A 24,553-nucleotide genomic window follows, 5' to 3' on the forward strand; every position below is an offset into this window, starting at 1 on the left:
CAAAGCAGGGTGCATTAGAAAACAAGCTTATATTATTTTTCTCTAGTAATCATTTCTCCCTGTAAAACTATCAATCATTCTTGCTAAATCTAATAAAAGCAGATAAATATAATTATAAATTGATTCCATCTATTTATTTTTTCTACTTATAGAGCTCTTATGCTGTGATTTTTTAAAAACTGTTTATGAAAATTAGCACTGCAAGTCTTTAAGGAGTAAAAAACTATTTATGATTTTTTTCCATTAAAAAAAAAATCAACAGTCATATTGAGCTCCATCATTAATTATATAATTTGGCCAGTCTGGAAATAATCTAAAATACTGGAAGGAGAAAAAAAAAATCAGTAAGCTGTTAACTGGTAAAATTAATTCTCTCTCAAAGTCAAAATTCAATAGAATCTTTCATATAACAGATTTTATTGAAGAGCAAAGGTGACAAAATGTACACAAAAGGAGCTTTCTATAAAAAGAAGCCTACCAACCATTACAGATTCTTTCCATTTTTCATGAATCACTTTAGCCAGATTCAGATCTATATGAACCACACAGTCCTCAACTGTTAGGGACCCTTGTGACGGGGGGAAGAAAAGAAAAGAAAATATGATCATTACTCATTATACATTTGCAGAAAACATACTCAACTACCTTATGCATCATAAAACTAATTTGTATTTTTAATTACTAACCTATGTCTCTAGTTCTAAATCTCTTGGAATATTTTTATGTAATGTGTCATTGTTTTCACACTTCTTGGCAGGTACAATTATGTTTCATATATTTAAGTTATTCATGTCCATTACACTAAATATATTTAATATATTCATTTCCATTAGTCAAGACTTTCCAGTAGGCGTATTCTAAGGAATTATCTTGCCTTAAGTGTATCTGGAGTAGCACCAAAGGATTCAAAAAGATGTATCTGTGCAAATAAGTATGAGGTAAATACCAGAGAAAACTTCCAGTATATGCACAAGATGAATACAAAGTCCATCTAAATACTCTCTATTTCTTCAAATTATATACTTAAAAATCTTCTACAGACACACTGTGTCAAAAATAATAAGGTAGGCAACACAAATTACTTTTACACTTCTAGTAACATAAAATAATTTTAAAATTGAACTAGACCCTCTATCTATATTCTACTTACACAAAGATACACATATAAGTACTTTAATTTTTCCTTACCTGAATCAATACCAACAGGGCCAAATAATTCATTGAGCTGAAAAGCCAGTTCAGGGGGCAATGCCAATTCCAGACAGTCTATGGTCAGCGATTTGGCCATCACTGGCGTGGGATTCAACGTCTCAGTTTTATCTTCTTCAGTAACTTCAGCTGACAAAGCACTCCCTGCCATTAGAATTTTTTCCACTTCCTGTTCATCTTCATTCATAAATTCTTCTGTGTTTGGAAATTTCACATAATCCTTTGGAAGATTTTCACTTTTATTTATGTCAAAAGAGTCAGTAAAATAAATTTCTTCATGTAATTCAAGATCCGAAGTGCTCGATACAGAATTTAAAATATCAGACAAATTCAAAGAAGAATTTATACTGTCTCCAATCTCAGTGACTTCTGGATTCTTCTCCATTTCACTCACATTTTTAGTGGTAGTAGCTTTTAGAGTGCCTGGAAAAAGCTGCTTAACATTATATAAACCTGAAAGTTCTGCCTGACTATTAGGAAGTACTTCATTATTATTCTTGAGATCTACATTAGGAACTATACCTGTTATTAATCCAGGTTTTTCAGTAGTTACAGCTCTTATTTCTGCCTGCTCTAAGCTTTCCTTTTCTGAACTACAGGTGGACTGTACATTAGTGTTACTGATACCAATTCCATGGCTAAATTCTGGCACAGAAGAATTAGACTCCTCTAAGCTTCCTCTTTGGCTAATAATTTCCTTCAAATTCAGTCCCAGAGAAAATGGCCCAATTTGTGTTTCATCATATGACTTTTCTATATTCTCGAATTCAGTATCCTCACATAATTTAGTTTCAGAATCCAATAAAAGGCTCGTGGCCCAAATAATATCTTTGTTACACCTCTCATATAGGTCTTTTAGGGCTTCTAATGAAAACGATCCAAATAGTTTACAAAGAATGTTAAGATTTTCAGATTCATCAGCACTGGTAAGCTCACTTTCTTCAACATATGTGCTTTTGTCATACATTACCCTATATGGAATTGTTTCTTGAACATCTAATTTTGTGTTAATATTGAGAGCTTTTGGTTTAAATCCATCTAATCTTCCTGTTAATACTCTCAGAGAATCTGAAACACTAATTTTATTCTTTTCTATTTTCCATAAGAGAGCAAAATCCTGTGGTTCAGTCTGAGTACACTTGCCTACTTCTATTCCAGGGACTTCTTTAGTCTTTTCTTCTTGAAATTCAGCTAAAGTTTGTGGTCCCACTCCTCCAGGAGCAGTTGGCACACTATTGGTAAAAGTAAGAGACAATGTGTGTTGCCTATGAATCTTTTTACTTGGACAAGTTTTATTCTCACAGGTCATTTCATTGGGCAGTATTTCAGAACTTCCTCGAGAAGAACTACCCAACGTTTTTAGTTCTTCAGGGCTTGTGCCCCAACAGGCCTCACGTGCTGTATATAAGGACATTTCATTCATACTGTTGTTAGTTCCAAATTCTAGGTTGGGTTCATTTAAGCCAGCCTTTGGCATTCTTGATCTGTGCTCTCTCTGAGCTAAAGAATCAGATGAAGGCCAGTCACCCACAATGTTAAATGAGTCTTTTTCAGTATTTTTATAAGTACCATATTTACAGCTATTGAAAGATTCTGAGGCATCATCACACTGTGACTTGCTGTCACCCTCTACGTTTTCATGTGGAGATCCTTGTGGCTGGATACAATCTATACTCACAGATAAACTACTGTCTAATACTTTATGTGACTGAGGGCAATTATACTTTTTGTCACTGTGTATAGATAAAGCTTTCTCAGTTTTTCGGTTCCTTTTTGTCCTCTGACCGATAGACTTATCAACTGGCCAGTCACCAACAAAAGACAGCTCTTGTCTTGGGAACTTTTCCGAAGTTGATTTGCTTTTTTGTTTTCCAAAGGCTTTTTTCTTTACTCCTGCTCTTTCTTCCAGCGTTTCACTAGATGAAGATTTTTCATTTTGAAGTGGTACAGTATTTGAAAGACCACAGTCTTCTTGATTATTTCCACCACAGCAAATACTTGGTGATATTCTCTCTACAAAACTATCTGCATTGGTTTTACTACACTCTTTTTCAGGAACCATTTCTACTGGCTTTTCTTTTTCATGTTTGTCTGTTGCTCGTTCTTTGCTTTCACAATCAGAAAAATAAACGTCTGGAGCTTCGTGAATGAAAGCACTCTGAATGTTAGGATTCATACCACTTATTTCTTTTTTTCCGTTGTTTAAATCTGCATTAGGGAGACATGTAACATTCTCAGGTAACAAATTTTCTTTGGTCACATCATGCTTCTTCTCTTCAATTAACTCTGGATGCTTCAGAGATGAGGATAAAACATTTTCTTCTTTTTCAGAGGCAATATCTTCATTGTCTCTTGGGCTGTAAGATTTGTTTTTAAGTATTATAAGGAAATCTCTTAATGTTGCCATTAATATTATGATTTAAAGAATCATTCAACTGAAAGAGAGACACTTGATCCTTCCCTAATACACTATGAACACATCGCTTTATTGTAATCCCAACACCTAGCACAACGCTTGGCATACAAGAAGCACTCAGATTTTTTCAAATTGAATAATTAACATGAGATTTTCAGTTAAGGTGTTTATTATGCATTAAATATTAAAGTTAAGGTTCTAAATTTGTTCCCAGAAGAGGACACCTCCCTAGCTCCCTTCCAACCTATTTAAGCTTAACATATGTGAAACTAGGTCTGCCTCTATACCACCTGTCATTTGCTGCAGAGGAAAATGCTTAAGATTGATTTACAAAATCTCAAAGAGTCAACCAACATGATCTGCACAATTAAGTGAAATGAGAGAAAGGGAGGACAGCTCTCATTTGAGATGTCACTTGCTAAATTTTTTAAAGCCATCCTCGATGTTAATTTCAGACTCAGAGCACTTTTGCCGAATCATTATACTTTCAACTTCAGTGCATTTTCCTTATTTAACAACTCATCTTCCTTTCTTTCTTTATTGCAGGAGTTCTCAAAGTCCCAACTATCCCATGAAGCCTTCCTAAGTGAAATCACACCTACCATTCAGTTTTCTATATACCAGATGCTATTATAAGTCCTTCACAAGTATTAATTCATAATCCTTATGAGATCCTTATAAGCAAAGTGTTATTATTGCCATTTTGCAAATGAGGAGCCGAAGTATAGAGAGATTTTATAATTTGTCAAAGATTACAAAGCTTTGCAATTTGAAGCCAGGAAATACAGCTAAGGAGCCCATATTCTTAACCACTTTACAATACTGCTCCTCAATAAAAGAGCATTTGTGAATTTTCTTTTCCCAACTCCTTTTTAAAAGGGTCTCTCATCCCTAATCATCAAAAAATGTGAGCAATTCAGAACTTTATTTATATTTAAGACTCTTCTTTACTCACTTATTTATTCAATTGTTTATGTATCCTAAATGTTTTTAACATAATCAGTACTATCCTGAATTGCAAACTTTCAAAAGGCTGTGACTTGTTATTACTTAGTAAAAGCATACCATGCATAATACATTTTTACGGTACTAGCTTGAAAGAGTATTTTTATTAATACCTAAGAAAATTAAGAAGTAATGTGACTATATACCAAATAACAATAGAGGGTAGATAAGGTAACAGATAAATATTGAAATAGCAGCAAGTTAAATAAAGAAGGCAGGAGTATTCATAGTGTAAACATGGACCTACATAAACCAAAAGACAATGAAACCCCCATGTATGTCATCACCCACATAAACTTTTACTTCTTTTGCTAACCATATATATCCTGCTCCAGGTAAGACTATACCTAAACCCTACAAACAACAAATGCCTACCTTATTTTTAAAGTTATTTGGCAGTGATTTTAGAAGTTCCTAAATTATCAGATTTTTTAAAATTAAGTTTTTAAATTGAATTTCTGTACATAGAGACTTTAACCTACCTAATACTTCTGTCACAAGAATATGCACACAACTCGATACGTTCCATTTTCTCTGGAACTGAAGAACTCATGATTATGGGCACTGAAACAAAACGTTGATAGTGTTCCAACATTCTTGTTATTTTTTCTTTGCTTATCCCATGAATATTACGCCTAAAAATTCCAGGGGAAAAAAAGGGTAGAAGGAACATTGGTAATTAAGTTCTTAAAAAATCGGCTCATATAATGTTAAGAGAAACAACGATACATTTCTAATACATAAAAATATCAAAACTGGTTTATTATGATACAATATAAACTATCTGATTCTAAGTTTCATTTTATTCAGAATGTCCTAAATTACCATTTTCTTAATTATGCCATACAATCTTTTCCAAACATCCTTCATCAACTTGGAAAAAAACAGCAGATCTTAATAACTTTAAAAGAAGTTATTCTCAAGCTCTGCCAAAAAAATCTCACATGAACATGACCATCATTTCAATTGATTAGTTATTAACTAGTGACTAAAAATATTCCACTACAGAGGCTTCCAATTATGCCAGTACAGCAGACTAGATGTGCCAAAGGACACTCCTATTACAGTAAAACTGGATCCCATACGAATTAAAGCAGACACACACTTTAACACATTTTAAGTTCAAGTAAAGAAAAAACATTCTTAGTATTTGAAGTCTCTGGATGTCCAAATATGAAGTTCGTTATATTTGTGCTTTCATTCATGGTAGCTTATTCCTTTGTTTTTGTTTATGAGCTCACACTTAGTTGAATCTAATATATGGGAATCCTTAGGCCTTAAACTGGGGGTGCTTTCATTCATACAGCATCTGAATTTGCATCTGCCAGGAGGCAAGATGGTATGCTTTAGTCCTTCAAGAGTCTTGTCTTAATGAAAACATCCCAGTTGAAACTCTCCTATCTCAGGATGGATCCAACTTTAGTGTCTGGATCCTGGGGCTAATATTAGCATTTGCCCCCTGGGGAAATCTTTAAATTTATATTCATATTTAAATACCTCAGTCTTATCTGGTTTCAGATGACAGAGAAGCAAAGAGATAGAAAATATGAAAGAGAGGTTGAGACATAGACATAGAGGACAGAGCAAAGAGGTCTAGTATACATCTAATCCAAGTCCCAGAAAGAGAAGAGAGAGTATGTGGGACAGAAGCAATTTAAAGAAAAATGGCTGAGAATGTTCCAGAACTGATGAAAGACATCAATCTCCTAATCTCACAAATCCAACAAATCTTAAGCAAGATAAATAAGAAATCTACAACTAGAAACACAGTACTGATATTGTCATTCACCAAAGATAGAGATGATATTAAAAGCAACTAGAAATTTAAAAAAACGAATCATCTACAAAGAAACCAACTATTAGAATTACACCCGACAACAATAATAATGGACAAATGTCATCATCAATAACAGAAACTATCAATCTAGAATATATACACTCAGCAAAAGTATCTTATAAGAATGAGGACAATAAAAGGATTTTCAGATTTAAAAAAAAAAAAAAAAAGAAAGAGATTGACATGAAACTGGTCTACAATGTAAAGAAAATCCTAAAAGATGAACTGTCAGGCAGAAGGAAATTCTCAGATGAAAGACCTATAATGAAAGGAAAATTAAGCACAAAGCACTACACACAGCACAAATAACTACACGAGTGAAAACACCATCTGTACATTCCGGACAATCATAGCATGTGAGTTGGAAAGGAAGTAAGTATCAGAGTTAACATGTTTGAAAGTCCTTGCATTTGTGAAGAGGAAAGCTAGGAAAATGGTTTAATTTTAAAGTCTGCATGATAAAACTTTTAATGTAACCACTAAAAGAGTTTAAAAAGTGTATATAATCTCCAAATTAGTAGAGAAGGAAAAAACGAGTAAGAAAATTTGCATTCAATTAAAAAAATCCAAAAAAGGCAAGACAGGAGGAAAAAAAGTCAAATATATAATTTTCTGTGATAGGAGAAAAAACAATCACAGAAAAGGTGAGATTAATAAAAAGTACAGAGACAGACAGCAAGAAACAAGACCAATTATATGAATATCCAAAATAACTGTAAAAGAACTAAGCTTATCAATTAAAAGCCAAAGATAGAGTGAATTTTTTAAAACCCAGCCATACTGGTTATAAGAGATATACCTAAACACAAAGATACTGAAAGGTTGAAAGGAAAAGTATAGAAAAAGAAGTAACACTCAAATACTAACTAAAAGAACTGGTATAATTCTATTTATATTAGACAAATTAGATTTTATAACAAAAATTAATATTAATAAAAGAAAATTACTAGACAAGGATAAAAGGTTCAATTAGATTGATATAAAAATCTTAAGCTTATATGTACTTCAAAAACTATCCTCAGTATATTTAAAGCAAAAATGGGCAGAATTGTAAGGAAAAACTGACATAATCAACATAATAGAGGGAGATATCAACACCTCTCCTATAGTACATTTTCTCATCCCTCTCTTAAACATTAATCCATCAAGCAAAATTTTCTGGAAAGTAAAGCTACAGATGCGAGCAAAAGAATAACCATGATTTAATGATATATTAATATACTATAACTGTTATACATTATCAAGCAAATATGAACATTTATAAAAAATTGACAATGAACTAGTAAAACACATCTTTAAATATATCAGAGAATTAGTATCATACAAACCGCACAATCTTACCTACTGCAGTAAAGTTGAAAACCAATTTTTTTGAAAAGATGAATTTTAAAACCATCTGTTCCAAAATTTAAAACATAGCTCTAAACAACCCAAGGGTTAAAGAATTAAAGTAACAGTAATGCAAAATAGAAAATAAATAATAAAAAGAAGATATTATATATTAAAATTCTAGGGGCAGCTAACATGATACTTAGGGAAATTTATAGCATTAAATGCTCATATTAGAAAATGACCTAGGGCTTCGCTGGTGGCTCAGTGGTTAAGAATCTGCCTGCCAATGCAAGGGACACAGGTTCAAGCCCTGATCCAGGAAGATCCCACATGCTGTGGAGCAACTAAGCCCATGCATTACAACTACTGAGCCTGTGCTCTAGAGCCCGAGAGCCACAACTAATGAGCCCACATGCCACAACTACTGAAGCCCATGCGCCTAGAGCTCATGCTCCCCAACAAGAGAAGCCACTGCAGTGAGAAGTCCACGCACCGCAACGAAGACTCAATGCAGCCAAAAAAAAAAAAAAGAATAAACAAAGCAAAATAGATTTTTTTTTAAAGCAAAGAAAGTAGAATAAAAGCAGCAGAAATGAATGAAACATAAAACAAACTTATAATGGAAAGATCAACAAAGCAGAAAGATGTCTATTTGAAAAGGCTAATAAAACATCTGATCTCGGGCTTCCCTGGTGGCACAGTGGTTAAGGTCCGCCTGCCAATGCAGGGGACACAGGTTTGATCCCTGGTCCGGGAAGATCTCACATGCCGCAGAGCAGCTAAGCCCGTGCGCCACAACTACTGAGCCTGCACTCTAGAGCCCACACTCTAGAGCCCTCGAGCCACAATTACTGAGCCCGCGAGCCACAATTACTGAGCCCTTGTGCCACAACTACTGAAGCCCGCATGCCTAGAGCCCATGCTCTGCAACAAGAGAAACCACAACAATGAGAAGTCTGCGCACCGCAACGAAGAGTAGCCCCCACTTGCTGCAACTAGATAAAGCCCGTGCACAGCAACGAAGACCCAACACAGCCAAAAATAAAAACAAATAAATAGGGCTTCCCTGGTGGCGCAGTGGTTGAGAGTCCGCCTGCCAATGCAGGGGACACGGGTTCATGCCCCGGTCTGGGAAGATCCCACATGCCACAGAGCGGCTAGGTCCGTGAGCCATGGCCGCTGAGCCCGCACGTCCAGAGCCTGTGCTCCGCAACAGGAGAGACCACAGCAGTGAGAGGCCCGCGTACCGCAAAAAATAAAATTTATAAAGTAAATAAATAAATTTATAAAAACAAAAAAATCTGATCCCTGCTAAGAATAATCAAGAAAAAAAAGAAGATACACATAAACACATTAGTATTTAAAAGTATAGATGCAGCAGAGATGTAAATGGTAAGAGAATACTACAAGAGTTTTAATAAAAAGTTTTTTGTTTTATGTATTTATTTATTTAATTTATATTTTGGCTGCGTTGGGTCTTCGTTGCTGCGCGTGGGCTTTCTCTAGCTACGGGGAGTGGGGGCTACTCTTCGTTGCGGTACGCAGGCTTCTCATTGCGGTGGCTTCTCTTGTTGTGGAGCATGGGCTCTAGGCACGTGAGCTTCAGTAGTTGTGGCACGAGGGCTCAGTATTTGTGGCTCGCGGGCTCTAGAGCACAGGCTCAGTCGTTGTGGCGCACGGGCTTAGTTGTTCTGTGGCATGTGGGATCTTCCCGGACCAGGGCTTGAACCCGTGTCCCCTGCATCGGCAGGCAGATTCTTAACCATGCGCCACCAGGGAAGTCCCATAAACGGTCTTAATAAATTTGAAAACTTTGGTGTAATGGACAAATTCCAATGGAAACTTCTCACAAAGAAAACAGAGGATCCAGACAGTTTCATAAGTAAATTCTATCAAACATTCAAACTTACATAAACTCAGAAAAGAGAAGAAATACTTCCCAACTAATCTTATGAACCTAAAACCATGATGCCAAAACCAGGCAAGACAGGGCAAAGAAGAAAAAACTGTAAGTCAATCTCACTCATTCATACAGATGCAAAAATCCTAAATGAAATACTAGAAAACCAAATCTAGTAATGTATCTAGTAATGTAACAAAAGGATAATAAAAAGGAATGAAGTACTGATACATGCTCCAACGTGGGTGAACCTTGAAAACATTATGCTAAGTGAAGATGTCAGACACAAAAGGTCACATATTGTATGATCCCATTTATATGAAATGTCTGGAATAGGCAAATTGATAGAGACAGAAAATCAGATTAGTAGTTGCCAAGGGAAAGGGGAATTGGGAGTGACTAATAGCAAATACAGGGTTTCTTTGTTGAGGTAATGAAAACGTTCGTCAATTAAACAGTGGTGATGCTTGCACAACATTGTGGATATCCTAAAGTTAGGTTGTCCTTTATTTAGTACTGACATTAGTTTAAATTACCATGGAGAAAATACCCTGACCAAAATTAATTTAGGGCTATCTCTAAGGGAATACAGAGCACAAAACAAAATACACTGTATGTCCATGTCCTGAGTTAACATTTTTATCCAAGTCAAACAATCAAAGAAAAAAGTATAACCTTGGGGGGAAAGCAGAGTGGGTAGTGAAAAACCTGGACAGCTGAACATTTGCTACCTTTTCCATTTATACCTCCTCACTTCCGTCCAGCATTGTGAGTCACTAGGCAGCTACAACAATTTGTTCCTGCCAGTAGCACACGGTTCAGGTTTGCCAAATCCTAGAATCTCTTCTAGTTTCAGATATTGACATTATATTATTAATAAGTAATAAAGTACTGACTATATAAGACAATTGGAATTTTTCTGTTAATTAACAATTTAGGAACAGAAAGACAAATTCTTCACAAACTGAAAAAAGAAAGCCTATAGGCAATACAAAATTTGTTATCAATTTTTAAGTGGCAAAGCCGCAATCTAATACATTTTGTTTCGTTCATTATTTACAATGGGAAAAAAATCTAGATGGACTTTCCATCACTCTCATGAAATTAAAAACATGTTAGATAAACTCCAAGTTTTACCTTGCAAGTTCCTTTGGTTTGAATTTCCACCAGGTATCCGGTTCCCGGAAAAGGACTTTATATTTATGTTTTTGAGACTACATACAAAAAAGACAAATGCATTTTAAAATAATTACTTCCATGAAATTTAATTCATTGTTTCCAAATTCACAGCATGTTAAAACTGAAAGAACCTAAAAGATTATCTAATCTTGATGAATGTGTTACCTGGTAAAATGCACAGTCTCTTTGATCCAGCAATGAACTTTCAGAAATTTATGCTATTGATAAAAACTTATGTCAGAGTGCAGAAATATATACACAGCAGGATATCCAGTTCACCATTATTTGTAACAGCAAAAGAATACAAACAACTTAGTGTCTATTAACATGGAACTGGCTAAAGAAATGAAGATACAGCCATACAGTGAAAATATATACAATGGTTTTAAAAATACTATATGTGTTAATGAGAAAATGTACTTAATATAAATTAAGAAAGTAAGCCTGTGCTCCGCAACGGGAGAGGCCACAACAGTGAGAGGCCCGCGTACCGCAAAAAAAAAAAAAAAAAAGAAAAAGGAAAAAAAAGAAGAGACACCGGAGAACTTGCTCTCTCCACCATGTGAGAACACAGCAAGAAAATGGCCACCTGCAAGGGAGGAAGAGAACTCTCACCAGAAACTGACCCTGCTGGACCTTGATCTGGGACGTCTAGCCTCCAGAACTATGAGAAAATTAATTTCCTCTTGTTGAAGCTACCCAGTCTATGGTATTTTTTTTATGGCATCCTAGCAGACTAATGTATCTTCCACGTCACCCAAGGTAAAATCCAAAGTCCTCGCAGTGATCTATGTATGAGCCCTTACATAATCTGCCCTACCATCTCCCCAACCACCATTACATCTCTGACCTCACCTCCCACTATTGATCCTCTCAGCTTTATGACAAGATGCCAAGAGTGGTCATTGCTATTTTCTGTCATTCTGACAGAAAAGTCCAAAATTCAACCCAGACACCAAGGTAGGTAGTGACATAACACCCTGTAATGAGCTTACTCACTTCCATCTCCTCACCTCAGCACCAAATTTCATACAAATGATTCAAGGCCTGGCAATAGCCCAGGTCTCTAATTACCTAAAGGGGTATCATACAGCTGTTAGGATCAAATTAATTTTAAATTCATGCATACACAAAGAGAAAAAGAGAGACTATCAATTTAAAGATTTTTTCAACTCCCATATCAATAGGCAAACCTTAAAAATATGTTACATTACTTAAGAGGATTCTGACTTAGGTCAACCTCTATGATAGCCCACAAGGGACAATATTGCTTTGCCATATATATACATACATACATACACACACACATACATACACACACACACACACACACACACATACACACACACACGTTTTGCCAATTGCCACTAAGCATATTTGACTGCTCCCTATTTATCTCTTACTACTTTAGCTACTTTTGTAAATGACAGTCAAGATGGTAATAGACTGTTTACTCTATTCCACTCCCCTACAGCTTTCATTATCTTACTACCAAAAGAAGCAAAAAGTGATCCTCTTCTCTACAGTAATTCTTTCATCTACTTCTTTATGAAGACAAAAGCATTTGCCATCTATGATAAGCAGGAGTCCTTTATACTTCTAAGTAGAGTTGCAAAGAGTCAAGGAATCAATACTGGAAAAATAGCTTCATATTCTCCATCATTATATAATAAAAAAGGGGAAAGAAAACATTATAGAAGGCTGAAGCCTAAACGAAAATCAGAAACACATAATTCAAGGACTTCTTTGTTTTCTACATAGGAAAGTAAAGTGGTTTTTTTTCCTATTTTCATAGGAAAATAAAGAACTTTCTAAGATGAGAGCAGGAAGCTAAGAAAAACCTACAGAGGAGTTAAGTAAGGTTAAGGGGGAAGCAGGTCCCAGTGGTGAATATATTAGTCTAGAAACTAGAAACTCCTGAGGCCAGAAAGCAAACTGTGTGTGATTTTAGTGCTCCCAATGCACTAAAATCAAGTCTTTGTTCCCTCTACTGCCCTGCACAGAAGTAAAATCTCACTTGTTCAAAGGACACAATTTTCTTCAGAAAAGTAAAGAATCATACCTTGTACTTCAAAACAGTACAAGTGCACTGGGCACAGCAATGGGGTTTTAAGTTGGATGTGTTAAGAACATAAATCAGCAAGTACAATATTTACTAACTAAAGAAACAAACTGAGCTTCAATGTGCCAGATGTGCTAATCTTGGGGTAATAAAACAAACAATACCCATACTCACAAAAGCTTCACTCATCAATTTACTCAATGAATATATATTAATTATATGCCAAGCATAGTGCTATATTCTGGAGATTCAATGATGAAAAAAATGATAGGCTTACCCTCAAGAAAAATGGATAGCTTAGAGCTAAATTCAGCCCATCAGCCAGTATTTGTACAGCCTAGGAGTTAAGAATAGTTTTTGTGTGTGTGTGTGTGTTTATCTTTAAAAGGTTGTTAAAAGAGAATATGCAACAGAAACTGTGGCCTGCAAAACCTAAAATATTTACTATCTGGTGCTTTCTAGAAAAAAGTTAGTCAACCCATGGCCTACTGATAAAAACCGTGTGTTTAATACTATGAAAGAAGTAAGCCAGGGTGCCAGGAAAGCAGAAAGAGTGCCCAATTCAGCTTTTTAGGAAGTGAATGAAAGCTAACTTCCTGAAAAAGCTGACATCAAAGCTGGACAAAAAAGGAATCCAGCAAATTTGGAGAACTGAAAATAGCTGAATGTACAGAATTTTGAATTTCTCAGAATAGCAAAATTTCAAAAGAAATTTGGGAACTAAGAAAGAACCAGCAAATTTTGATTCTGCCAAGTAAAAGCAATAAGAAAATGGTTGTGTGTGTGTGTAGACACACACATACATACACATAAATACACACAAACATAAAATTATAATTTAATACCACTATCTTTTCATAAAAGACATCAAAAAACAAAAACAATCTCAGAATTTAAAAACTGAATCTCAAAATTTGAAAATTGAATAAATTTAGTTTTATGGAAAAACTATTCCTATTTTTCTTATTTTGCTAAAGACCAGAGAAAGCTCAGTTACATACAGTCCAAGGACTGTTTGCTTGAGATTCACTTGTGTAATTAACATCCCCCAATAATTTCAAACCCACTATTAGACTTATGACAATTCATGGTACAAACCAAAGCAACATATGGCTTCATTTCCCATGCCTGTAGATTTGTATTATCTATTATTATAGGAGATACCTTCTTCTCAAATGCTTCTTTTGCTGAAATACAAACAGAAAATGAGAAATCACTTTTAGCAACAATATTAAGGATTATCTTGATATTTTAAAAATCTCATCTTGTTTTCATAATTTGAAAATCATAGATATGTGCTAATTTTATTCACAACTCTATTTCTAAATACTACTTTTGAATATATAAAAAATTAAAACATAGGGAAATGTTGAATAATAAATACTAAATACTAAAATTATAATCAGAGAAATTAAATAAAAACTGTCTGATTTTAGTTTGACGTGCATGTTACATGTATAAATAGCATAAATGGGGAAAAAAGCTATCATTAAAAACAATATCATACCATGCTAAAAGCAACATGGTATCCTGGATAAGATTCTGGATACCATGAATCCAGAATCTGGATTCTGGAACAGAAAAGGACTTTTGTAGAAAAACTAAAATCCAAGTAAAATCTGGAGTTTAGTTAATAGTAATGTACCAATGTTAATTTTAATTTCTTAGTCTTGACAAATGTACCATAGTTACATAAAATGTTAACATTAGGGCCAAATGGGTGAGGGGTGTAGAGAAACTCAATACTGCCTTTGCAAACCTTTCCATAAATCTAAAATTATTCCAAAATAAAGTTTAAAAACAAAAAATATAGGCAAACACGCATACACATGACAAAAAACAAGATGTCTTGATTTGAAATAAACAATTATTATATGCCTTGTGCAAGAGATTTTCTTATAAAACTGCCTTTTTTCCCAAGGAATTAGACCATTCAGGGAATTAATGATGAGCCACAATAAATAAGCCTTACAAGGAAAATATCTGGAAGTTTTAAAAGTTCTGTATACTCTCTTATAACTCAATAATAAAAAGACAAATAATTCAATTTAAAAATGGCAAAAGATTTGAATAGAAAGCTCTCCAAAGGAGATAAACAAGCCAACAAGCACACAAAAAGATGCTCAACATCATCAGCCATCAGGAAAATGCAAATCGAAACCACAACATGATACCACTTCACACCCACCAGGATAGCTATAATGAAAAAGATAGATAATAACATGTGTTGGTAAAGATATAGAGAAGTTGGAACCCTCATAAACTGCTACTGGGAATGTAAAATAGTGCAGTTGCTTTGGAAAATAGCTTGGCAGTTACTAAAAAGGTTAGACATAGACAGGCATGTTCATAGCAACATTATTCATAATAGCCAAAAAGTGGAAACAACCCAAATGTCCATCAACTAATGAATGGATAAACAAAATGTGGCAGATCCATATAATGGAATATTATTCAGCCATAAAAAAGAATAAAGTACTGATACTTTCTACAACATGGATGAACCTTGAAAAACGTTATGCTAAATGAAAGAAAGCCATTCACAAAGACCACATATTATATGATTCTACTTGTATGAAATGTTCAGAAGAGACAAACCTATAGAAAGAGAAAGTAAAGTAGTAGTTGCCTGGGGCTGGGAGAGAGTTGGGGAGAAATGAGGAGTGACTGCTAATGGGTATGAGGTCTTTCTGGAGTGATAAAAACGTTCTAAAATTGATTGTGGTGATGGTTGTACAATGCTGGATATGCTAAAAACGATTTGATTCTTATCTCATTCAATAAAGCTTTTTAAAAAAAGAGTTCTGCCAATTAATTTCATATCATAATTGTTGCAGTTGTTGTTATAGAAAGGGCACACTGAACTATGGCTAAGGACTTTTCATTCTCATTTAACCTTTACAAGAATCCTGGGGGTTTAGTATTATTAAGCCCTTTTACAGATGAAAACACTGGGTCCTGGAGAATATAAATAACTTGCACAAGATCACACAGCTAGTAACTGGCAAATCCAAGATTGCTCTTCATCACATCACACTGTTTATTTTTGTGTTGGTATTCCTGAGTTTTCACTTCAGTATTTAGTTCAAGAATGAATTTAGAAAAATTTAACAATGTCTAAAGATGACAAATTCAAGAATAGCCTTCACAGTGCATTTATCGTAAAAGAAACACTAAGTAAAATATTGTCTATACGTCTTAATAAGAACTTCACACATAAAACTCTATCCATAACTAAACATTTCATAATAAAACCATCTTCAGTGAATAGACAGTTGCACTAATAAAGAAATTAAGGTTTTACCTATGATCTCCCTGCAGATTCAGTTTGAGGAGAGTCATTTTTACATTCACACTACCCTCTATAAAAATTAAGCCAATCTAGGCAAGACTAGTGATTAACAATGCAAATTCTATTTTAGGAAACAGGAAACAGAGCCAGAAAACTGTAACCATCTTGAGCTATTCAGAGACCAGCACAGAAAATCTGACTTACTATACTTCTGACAAGATAACCCACTGACTAAATAAAACTTAAACATGTTATGCAATGTTCTAAGCTATTCTATAAAACTTAGCTCATTTAATTCTCATAACAACTCTATGAGACTACCTCTTTCACTTACTATGTAACATTAGAATTGTTATAATTTTACCTATATTATATATAGTTATAGTTTAGAATTAAAGATAATTATAACTTTTAAAAGTTATACGTCTCTCAAAATACAAACACTAAGTGGATTTTTTTCTTTATATTCCTCTTAATATTACACATCATCTGATGTCTATTCTTACCACGATTCTGGTTCCATTCATGTGCTTCTCCTAAGTATTTTACATCAAACTGGTATTGTCCATTTATGTAAAAATAATCATCAGTACTAAGAATGACTCCACTTGGATTATCCTCTTGCAAAGTCCTGTGAATGATAAATGTAATTATTTTCATTCATTTTTCTTCTATTTAAATTCTCTCTCCTAGTTTTTGCAAGGTCATAATCCGAATTAAAAATTCAAGTACTGGACTTCCCTGGTGGCTTAGCAGTTAAGAATCCGCCTGCCAATGCAGGGCACACGTGTCTGATCCCTGGTCCAGGAATATCCCACATGCCGCAGAGCAACTAAGCCCGTGTATTGCAACTACTGAGCCTGTGCTCTAGAGCCTGCGCACCATGACTACTGAATCCTGCGCGCCTAGAGCCCGTGCTCCGCAACAAAGAGAAGCCACCGCAATGAGAAGCCCGTGCACCGCAACAAAGAGTAGCCCTCACTCGCCGCAACCAGAGAAAGCCCGTGCAAGGTAAAGAAGACGCAACACAGCCAAAAATAAACAAATAAATTAATTTTTTAAAAAACTGACTTAAAAATTCAAATATTATTATTTAAAAGAATGAAAATATTTTATTATTCAAACAAATCACACTAGAGGGACTTCCCTGGTGGTCCAGTGATTGAGAATATGCCTTCCAGTGCAGAGGATGCAGGTTTGATCCCAGGTCAGAGAACTTAAGATCCCACATGCCGAGGGGCAACTAAGCCTGCACGCTGCAACTACTGAGCCCGCGTGCTCTGGAGCCCATGCGCCACAACTAGGGAGAAGCCCGTGCACCGCAACAAAGAGCCCGCGTGCCACAAGGAAAGATCCCGTGTGCCACAACTAAGACACGACGCAGCCAAAAATTAAATAAATAAAATATTAAAAAAATAAAATCACACTAGAAATCCTCTAAGCAGAAGTTTGACTCCCAGGTATACTGACCTGAGGCAAGGCTACTTTGCTTTATATACTATAAAGGTTTGAAAATTAACACATTTTAATTATCAAGAAAACCAGACAACTGCAAATGCTTCAGAACTCTTATCAGTCACAGGCAATCCCCTCATCTGGTCACTTGATACACACTGATCTACCTTACCCACTCTAAGTGGAAGGTCACTTCCCATTAGGTGAGTACCTTCAAAAGTAGATGAAGCTCTTTGTATATTGCCATAAATTTAGTGAGTATGCCGAAAACATCCAAAAATATAATGTTAATAGACTATTAATTTAATCTGTTAAATTATACAAAGTTAAGATAGTTTTGCGGGGCTTTTCTGACATCTCTTTCTTTTGGCCATGCTGCGCAGGTTGCAGGGGATCTTAGTTCCCCAACCAGGGATCAAAGCTGTGTCCCCTGCAGTGGAAGCGCAAAGTCTCAACTACTGGACCACCAGGGAAGTCTCCCATCTCTCTTTCTTGACTCTGGAATTTATCTTCTATGTAATTGAGATACGTGCAAAAACTAAGCAAACAGAATCCACAGAGACATAACAATGCTACCCTCTTAACCATTTGTAAAATATCACCATTTATCCTCTCCTAAAACGTATAAATATTCCTGAAGTTAAAATATACTTTTAAATTAATTTTTATTGTAGTATAGTTGATTTAAAATGTTGTGTTAGTTTCAGGTGTACAGCAAAGTGAATCAGTTATACATATATCCACTCTTTTTTAGATTCTTTTCCCATATTAAAATATACCTTTTGAATTTAATTTTTATTAGCATCTACTAAGTGCCAGGCACTGTTTTAAGCACTGAGCATACATCAGTGAATAAAAACAACAAACATTCCTGCACTCATGGAGCTCACATTCTGGTGAATGCTCACTTGATCCCACTTTTTAAGACTCCTACATTTACCCTCTTCTCCTTTATCTCTAAGTCTTCCCCTCTGACACTTTAATTCCTCTTTTCCCTTTAAACGTGTATACATCTCAGCTATCTTTTAAAATTTTAACCACACTTTAAGGACCCCTTTTTCAACTATTACCCAACTTCTCTCCTTCCCTTAACTGCTTTAGTATAAATGCTTTTTTAAGGTCTTAAGGTCTTCCACCTTCCCAGCGCAACAACATTGTTTTTCAAGATATCCATTCATGACCTTCTTTCCAATAAATCCAAAAGCTGTTTTTCATCTTTCATTTTCCTTGGGCTTGCATGCTAGCTTAATACTGTGGACTGTTCTCTCTGAGAAAACTCAGGTTCTATGTCTCTGTACTTCCCAGTTATTTCTCTCTACTCATTCAAAAATTATTAGTAAGCTCTGACTTCGTAACACGCACTTCTTTCTCTTTCCAATTGCTAACTGTAGCTGCCTCTGGCTCTAAGGCCTCTGAAACCTAGTTCTTCAAACAAATGTCACAGCACTATTACTTTTTAAGGTACAACCTTTTGTTCCAATCTTTCACAAAATGCAATATCATAACTGACTGTAATGTCTATAATATTAAATTAAAGTGTTTTTTATTCTTGTGGTCATTAAATCAATGAGAAAGCCTATGTCTACAGAAGAATATACTTATAAGTGTATGAGTAGAATATGTGGAAATTTATTGGGAGATAAATCCACACTAAGAAAGGACATTAAAAAAAACAACTGAAGGGCTTCCCTGGTGGCGCAGTGGTTGAGAGTCCACCTGCCGATGCAGGGGATGGGGGTTCGTGCCCCGGTCAGGGAGGATCCCACATGCCGCAGAGCGCCTGGGCCCATGAGCCATGGCCACTGGGCCTGCGCGTCCGCAGCCTGTGCTCCGCAGTGGGAGAGGCCACAACAGTGAGAGGCCTGCGTACCGCAAAAAAAAAAAAAAAAAAAACTGAAAATGAGCTCATCAAGGTATACATGCATACTCACTAATGCTAGATACACCCAGGATCAAATAGAAAAGACCCAGCTAAGAATAGAAGAGAGCAAAGAGTTAAAATTTGGAAGGAAAAGGGAAAAACTGGCAAATAAAATATATTAGATGTAAATATTCTGGAATTTAAAGAAGGAGGGTAGGAGAAAACTTTGAAAACAACACTCTTTAACAACTGCTACTGAAAACACAACAAAGCTGCCTCTAACCCTGACTCTAGTCTCTCACACCAAGGCATCCACAACATTCCTTGATTACAAAAGGGACATAGATGGGTATTTGAGATAAAACAACTGAGAGCACATTTTGCAAGAAATAAATCACTGAGAATTTGAAGTTCTCTATCAGTGGTTCATCCCATGTTCTTTCTTCAAACATACATTTCTAAAACCTTATTTAACAACATGCTACACTTCCAAATCTCCAACTACCAGTAGAATTCTTGTGTATAAGACTTCCTTGAATTCAAAATCAATTATGGCCCTTTATCTCTATAATCAAAGCTAAATTCATCTTTCTCCCACTCAAATTAGTTCTCTTCCACATGAACTTATTTCTGTTGATTTCACAAGTTCACAATCTTGGAATCATCTTTAATATTTTCCTCTATTCTGTCTCTCAAAATATTCTGAGATGAAAGAATTCAATAAAAACTTCTAGAGAAAACAGTGCTATTAGCTACAAAGTTAAAAAAAATTAGTAAACATCTCTATGAACTAAAAGTATTCCACATATTTACGCTGTTATAAATATTCAAGTTCATGCATTACACTCTTTCTTTAAACTCAATTAAACCTCATACCTTGCCAAAAAAGATTTTCCTGATCCCGGAAGCCCTCTGAGAAGAACAAGAACTAGTCCAACATAAGATGATGTCTTCTTTCTTACAACCTGAGAAGCTGGAGTTTCTTGTACCTGATAAGCACTTGTTCCCTCTTTATTTCTCCATACCTTTGTTGGGGAAGTATGAGAAATAACCGGGGGTGGAAATGTATAGTTGACAGGTCTCCAGTGTGCAGCTGTGGTTACAACAGGAGCTACAAAGCCATGGTTTCCTTGAAAGAGGTCAAAAGCAGGAATCATTGGATTCCACATTGGTGGAGGGGGAGGAGGAGGCAGCAGTAGAGGGAGAGGGGTAAGTACTGGGCAGTAGTTCACATCCTTCCCCTTTGGTGGCAGTTCAGTCTGTTTGTGTGACTGGAAATTGAATTCTTCAGAAGGTACAAAAACATCAGGGACAGAAGATTTCTGATCTCCACCTGTACCTAGTAAACCAAGCCCCCGATTTTGCACAGTAAGGTTTAAAGGCGCCTGAAGTTCGTTGGCATCCAAATCTACAGGGGCTTGAGAGAACTGAGTCTCAACACACACAGATTCTAAAAGCTCTTTCTGAATTTGGTTACTACAATCCATCGTAGTGTCATTTGCTACATTTAAAGAACTACTGAGAAGAGAATCTTCCAATGCCAATGTGTTATCCTTTGTAAAACTTTTGGACTCATTTGAAAGTGAATGTGAAGTTAAGGAATTTGAACTTAATGTAGAGGCAGAACTCTCTACATTTTCACTGTTCAAATCCATATTTTGGGTAGAAAGAATGGGAGTCGTACTACTTGAATCTGAATTTATAAATGCACTCGGGTTACTAAGATTATTAACATCTTGCAAAGTCAAAAATGAGTATGCATGGTCATCAGGAGAAGAGTTCAATTTCTCAAAAGCATTCTGTATTAAGGAATCTAAGTCTTCAGTTAGCTGCATGTCCAAAAATGAATCCATTTTTGAATCTTCATTCTCTTCTTCAGGAGGACACTTTTCCATTATTTCACATCCCACTGCATCTACTTGGTTCTCAGAAGCAACGAAGCTTTTTGAAGGCGATTCTTCTATTTTAGCGTCAGTGGCTGATAATTCTAATAGACAATCCATGGCATTTTCAACTGTACAACAACAAGAACGACAACAAAATATATCCGTATGTATTGAAAACAGTAAAATATAATTTAATTAAAATCCACATAAAATTATACTAGAATTCACATTGAATGAAATACAGAGAAATTTATAAGTATTCAAGTCATTCCTTAAATTAATATTTTACTAATATATCAGTCTGTATCAGTGAAAGGTTTAAATTATGAAGACATGCAATGTAACTTTCAAACAAACAGTAGTAAACTAGGCTAATGAACTGCCATCAAGTAGATATTCTCTGATGAATTTATTGATTAAAAGTAAAAATATCTGTAATTATATACATTAGGGTTGTTTATACAGATCCTAAAATCAGTTGATTTACTCAACAAATACTAACCTACTGCATGTCCTTTTAAGTATGAAGTATTTTAAGTACTCTCCTAGTAAATGTAATTTGTATATATGGTCCATGCTATGAATTTCACTTAATACAAAAAAATATGTATGAGCATGTACTACGTATCAGACATACTTTGTACAATGATGAATAAGACGGCTTTTAACTACACTCAAAGGATTTTTGCAGTCTAATGGAGGCAATTACAGATAATTACGTTAGAAGACAATCACACTATAATATAATATAGGTTAAATAATGCACACTTTTTATAATATACAAATGCCTTAACAGCCTTATAGGAGAGTAAGGAAAGATTTCACATAAGGTAATATGTGAACTGGGAGTCGAAGATCAAAAAGAAACTTGTCAGACACAGAAGGGAAAGGCAAAGCCAGTCTTGAAAACACAAAGCATGTTTAAGTTATTAAGAGAAGTTTGTTGGAATGCGAGTACAAGTAGTATGGTGGGTAAGAGGAGATAAAACTGGAAAGGGAAATTGGGAAGGGTCCTGTATTTCATGGTAAGAAATATCAATTTTATTTTCTAAGGGAACTTGAAGGGAAACTACCTGTCATAGCATTTGGGCTAGATGCTTTGTCATCTCACTGAATCTTCAAATTATACTATGAGTTACAGTATTCCTAGCAAATAGATGAAGGAAATGAAGTTCAGAAAGTACATTAACTTAGCCCAAGTCACACAGATAGTAAGTGACAGAGCCAGGACTGGTATGTCTGACTCCACTGCTGAGCTCTTTCCCTTATAACATAAATACAGAGCCATTAGAATTGTTAAGCATCAGAAATTTGAGGCTTTTTTATATTATTTTTGTGTTTTATCTTGTTTTGTTTTATGGAAGATAAATGTGGAAACAGCACAGCACAGTAGGTAAAAGCTCTGGTCAGGAGTCAGAACAACATTTAAATCCCTACTTGCTGGCAATAACACTTTGAATGAGCTACTTAACTTTCCTAAGCCTTGATTTCCTCATCTGCAATGTGTGGATAATAAAAGTACCTACCTCATAGTGTTGTTGTGAGGATTAAATGAGATAATCCATGAAAAAGGGCTGTGCACAAGGACTGGCACCTAGTAAGCACCCAAATTATGTTCCCTTAAGAAGAAAAACAAAGAGGGATTGGAGGGGGCAAGGCTGACAGAGAGACCAGTTAGAAGACTATGGCAATGCTACAAAAGCTAGAAGCCCTAAACATGGAAAAAAGAAAAGGAAAAAAAAGCAAATATAAGAGGTATTTCTAAGAAAAAAATCTATGTGATAGAAAAATCACGAAAGAAAAAAATCAACCAAAAAAATTAATGTGTATATAATGAAAAAACAGTATTAAGTAAAAATAAGTAAAAGATCAAACTATATTTATATAACACAAAAGAAAAGTTCTTTCACAGAATGTTGAAAAAAATTAAAACAATGGTATAAAACAATGAAAAGCACATGAACAATTCACACAATACAAGAATTAATAAACAATCATACACAAATATATTCAACATTTCTCTTTATCTTAAAAAAATAGCATTAAGAAAAGGTAAAATCTTATTCCTAAAATCTTAAAATAATACCACTCAATGCTCAAAAGGCTGTGACGAAACTCCTATACTTATACAGTGCTGGTGTCATTACAAATAGGCACACCCCCGTTTTTTTTTAAATAAATTTATTTTTTAAGTTAATTTTTATTGGAGTGTAGTTAATTTACAATGTTGTGTTAGTTCCCGCTGTACAGCAAAGTGAATCAGTTATACATACACATATATCTACTCTTTTTTAGATTCTTTTCCTATGTAGGTCATTACAGAGTACTGAGAAGAGTTCCCCGTACTATACAGTAGATCCTTATTAGTTATCTATTTTATATGTAGTAGTGTGAATATGTCGATCCCAATCTCCCAATTTATCCCACCCCACCCTTTCCCATGCTGATACCATATGGCACACCTCTTTAGTAGGCAATTTAGCAGTATGTTTCCAAGAGCCAAAAACTGTCCTAACCCTGTGATAGAAGAAAATAAAACTTTGGGACTGAGAAAAAAGCCAAAAGACAGAAAAGTTTATTTGTACCAAGATGTTCTTTGCAATATTAATTATCCATGTAAAACTTAGTTATAATTAAATAAATTAGAGCACAACAACCCAATGGAATATTAGAAAGCTATTAAAAATAAATATAAAGACTGCAGCCAACACTGAAAAAAATGCTTATGTTAAGTTTAAAAAGTAGAATATACAATTTCATCAATGTTATTATTCAAACTACTCAAAACATCAGTATTTATGAACAAGGTGTAGAGAAGATCCTGGAAAAGAGAAATGTTTTTTGTTAGGATGTAAGGGTAATATATTTTCCTTGTAATTCTTCATTGCTATGTCAGTGTATGTGCAACAAATAAAGTTTAAACACATCAAAATTAGGAAATAAATGTTGAAGCCACAAGTAAAATTGTAAACACTATCATTTCTGAGCATCACGTGAACTGCTGAAAACTGGTTTTCTGTATACATATCATAACAGGATAGATAAGATATGCTCACATCACAGACCACAGAATGTAAAAAAAATGGAAGTTTATCACATTACCAAAACTCCCTAAACCT

General features: G+C 34.9%; 1 protein-coding gene across 11 annotated transcripts in view; it reads right to left on the reverse strand.

The window, feature by feature from the left end:
* The window catches only part of N4BP2 (NEDD4 binding protein 2), an 87,776-nt gene that overhangs the window by 31,126 nt on the left and 32,097 nt on the right, over positions 1-24,553 (reverse strand). For 10 of the 11 annotated variants that reach the window (XR_003432148.1, XM_027103116.1, XM_027103121.1 and 7 more), the window contains 7 exons: positions 20,425-21,562; positions 16,739-16,863; positions 14,039-14,127; positions 10,837-10,913; positions 5,113-5,265; positions 1,189-3,566; positions 483-568 (listed from right to left, as the gene is read on the reverse strand). Coding sequence is in view for 10 of the 11 variants with exons in the window: in XM_027103116.1 (XP_026958917.1) it covers positions 483-568; positions 1,189-3,566; positions 5,113-5,265; positions 10,837-10,913; positions 14,039-14,127; positions 16,739-16,863; positions 20,425-21,562 (4,046 nt within the window). In the remaining variant the exon portion in view is untranslated. The remainder of the gene's footprint in view (positions 1-482; positions 569-1,188; positions 3,567-5,112; positions 5,266-10,836; positions 10,914-14,038; positions 14,128-16,738; positions 16,864-20,424; positions 21,563-24,553) is intronic. The other variant, XM_027103117.1, reaches the window with a different exon arrangement.

Source organism: Aethalodelphis obliquidens, unplaced genomic scaffold (genome assembly GCF_003676395.1).
Source record: "Aethalodelphis obliquidens isolate GAN/ISIS:26980383/991018 unplaced genomic scaffold, ASM367639v1 scaffold6, whole genome shotgun sequence".
Classification (NCBI taxonomy): Eukaryota; Metazoa; Chordata; class Mammalia; order Artiodactyla; family Delphinidae; genus Aethalodelphis; species Aethalodelphis obliquidens.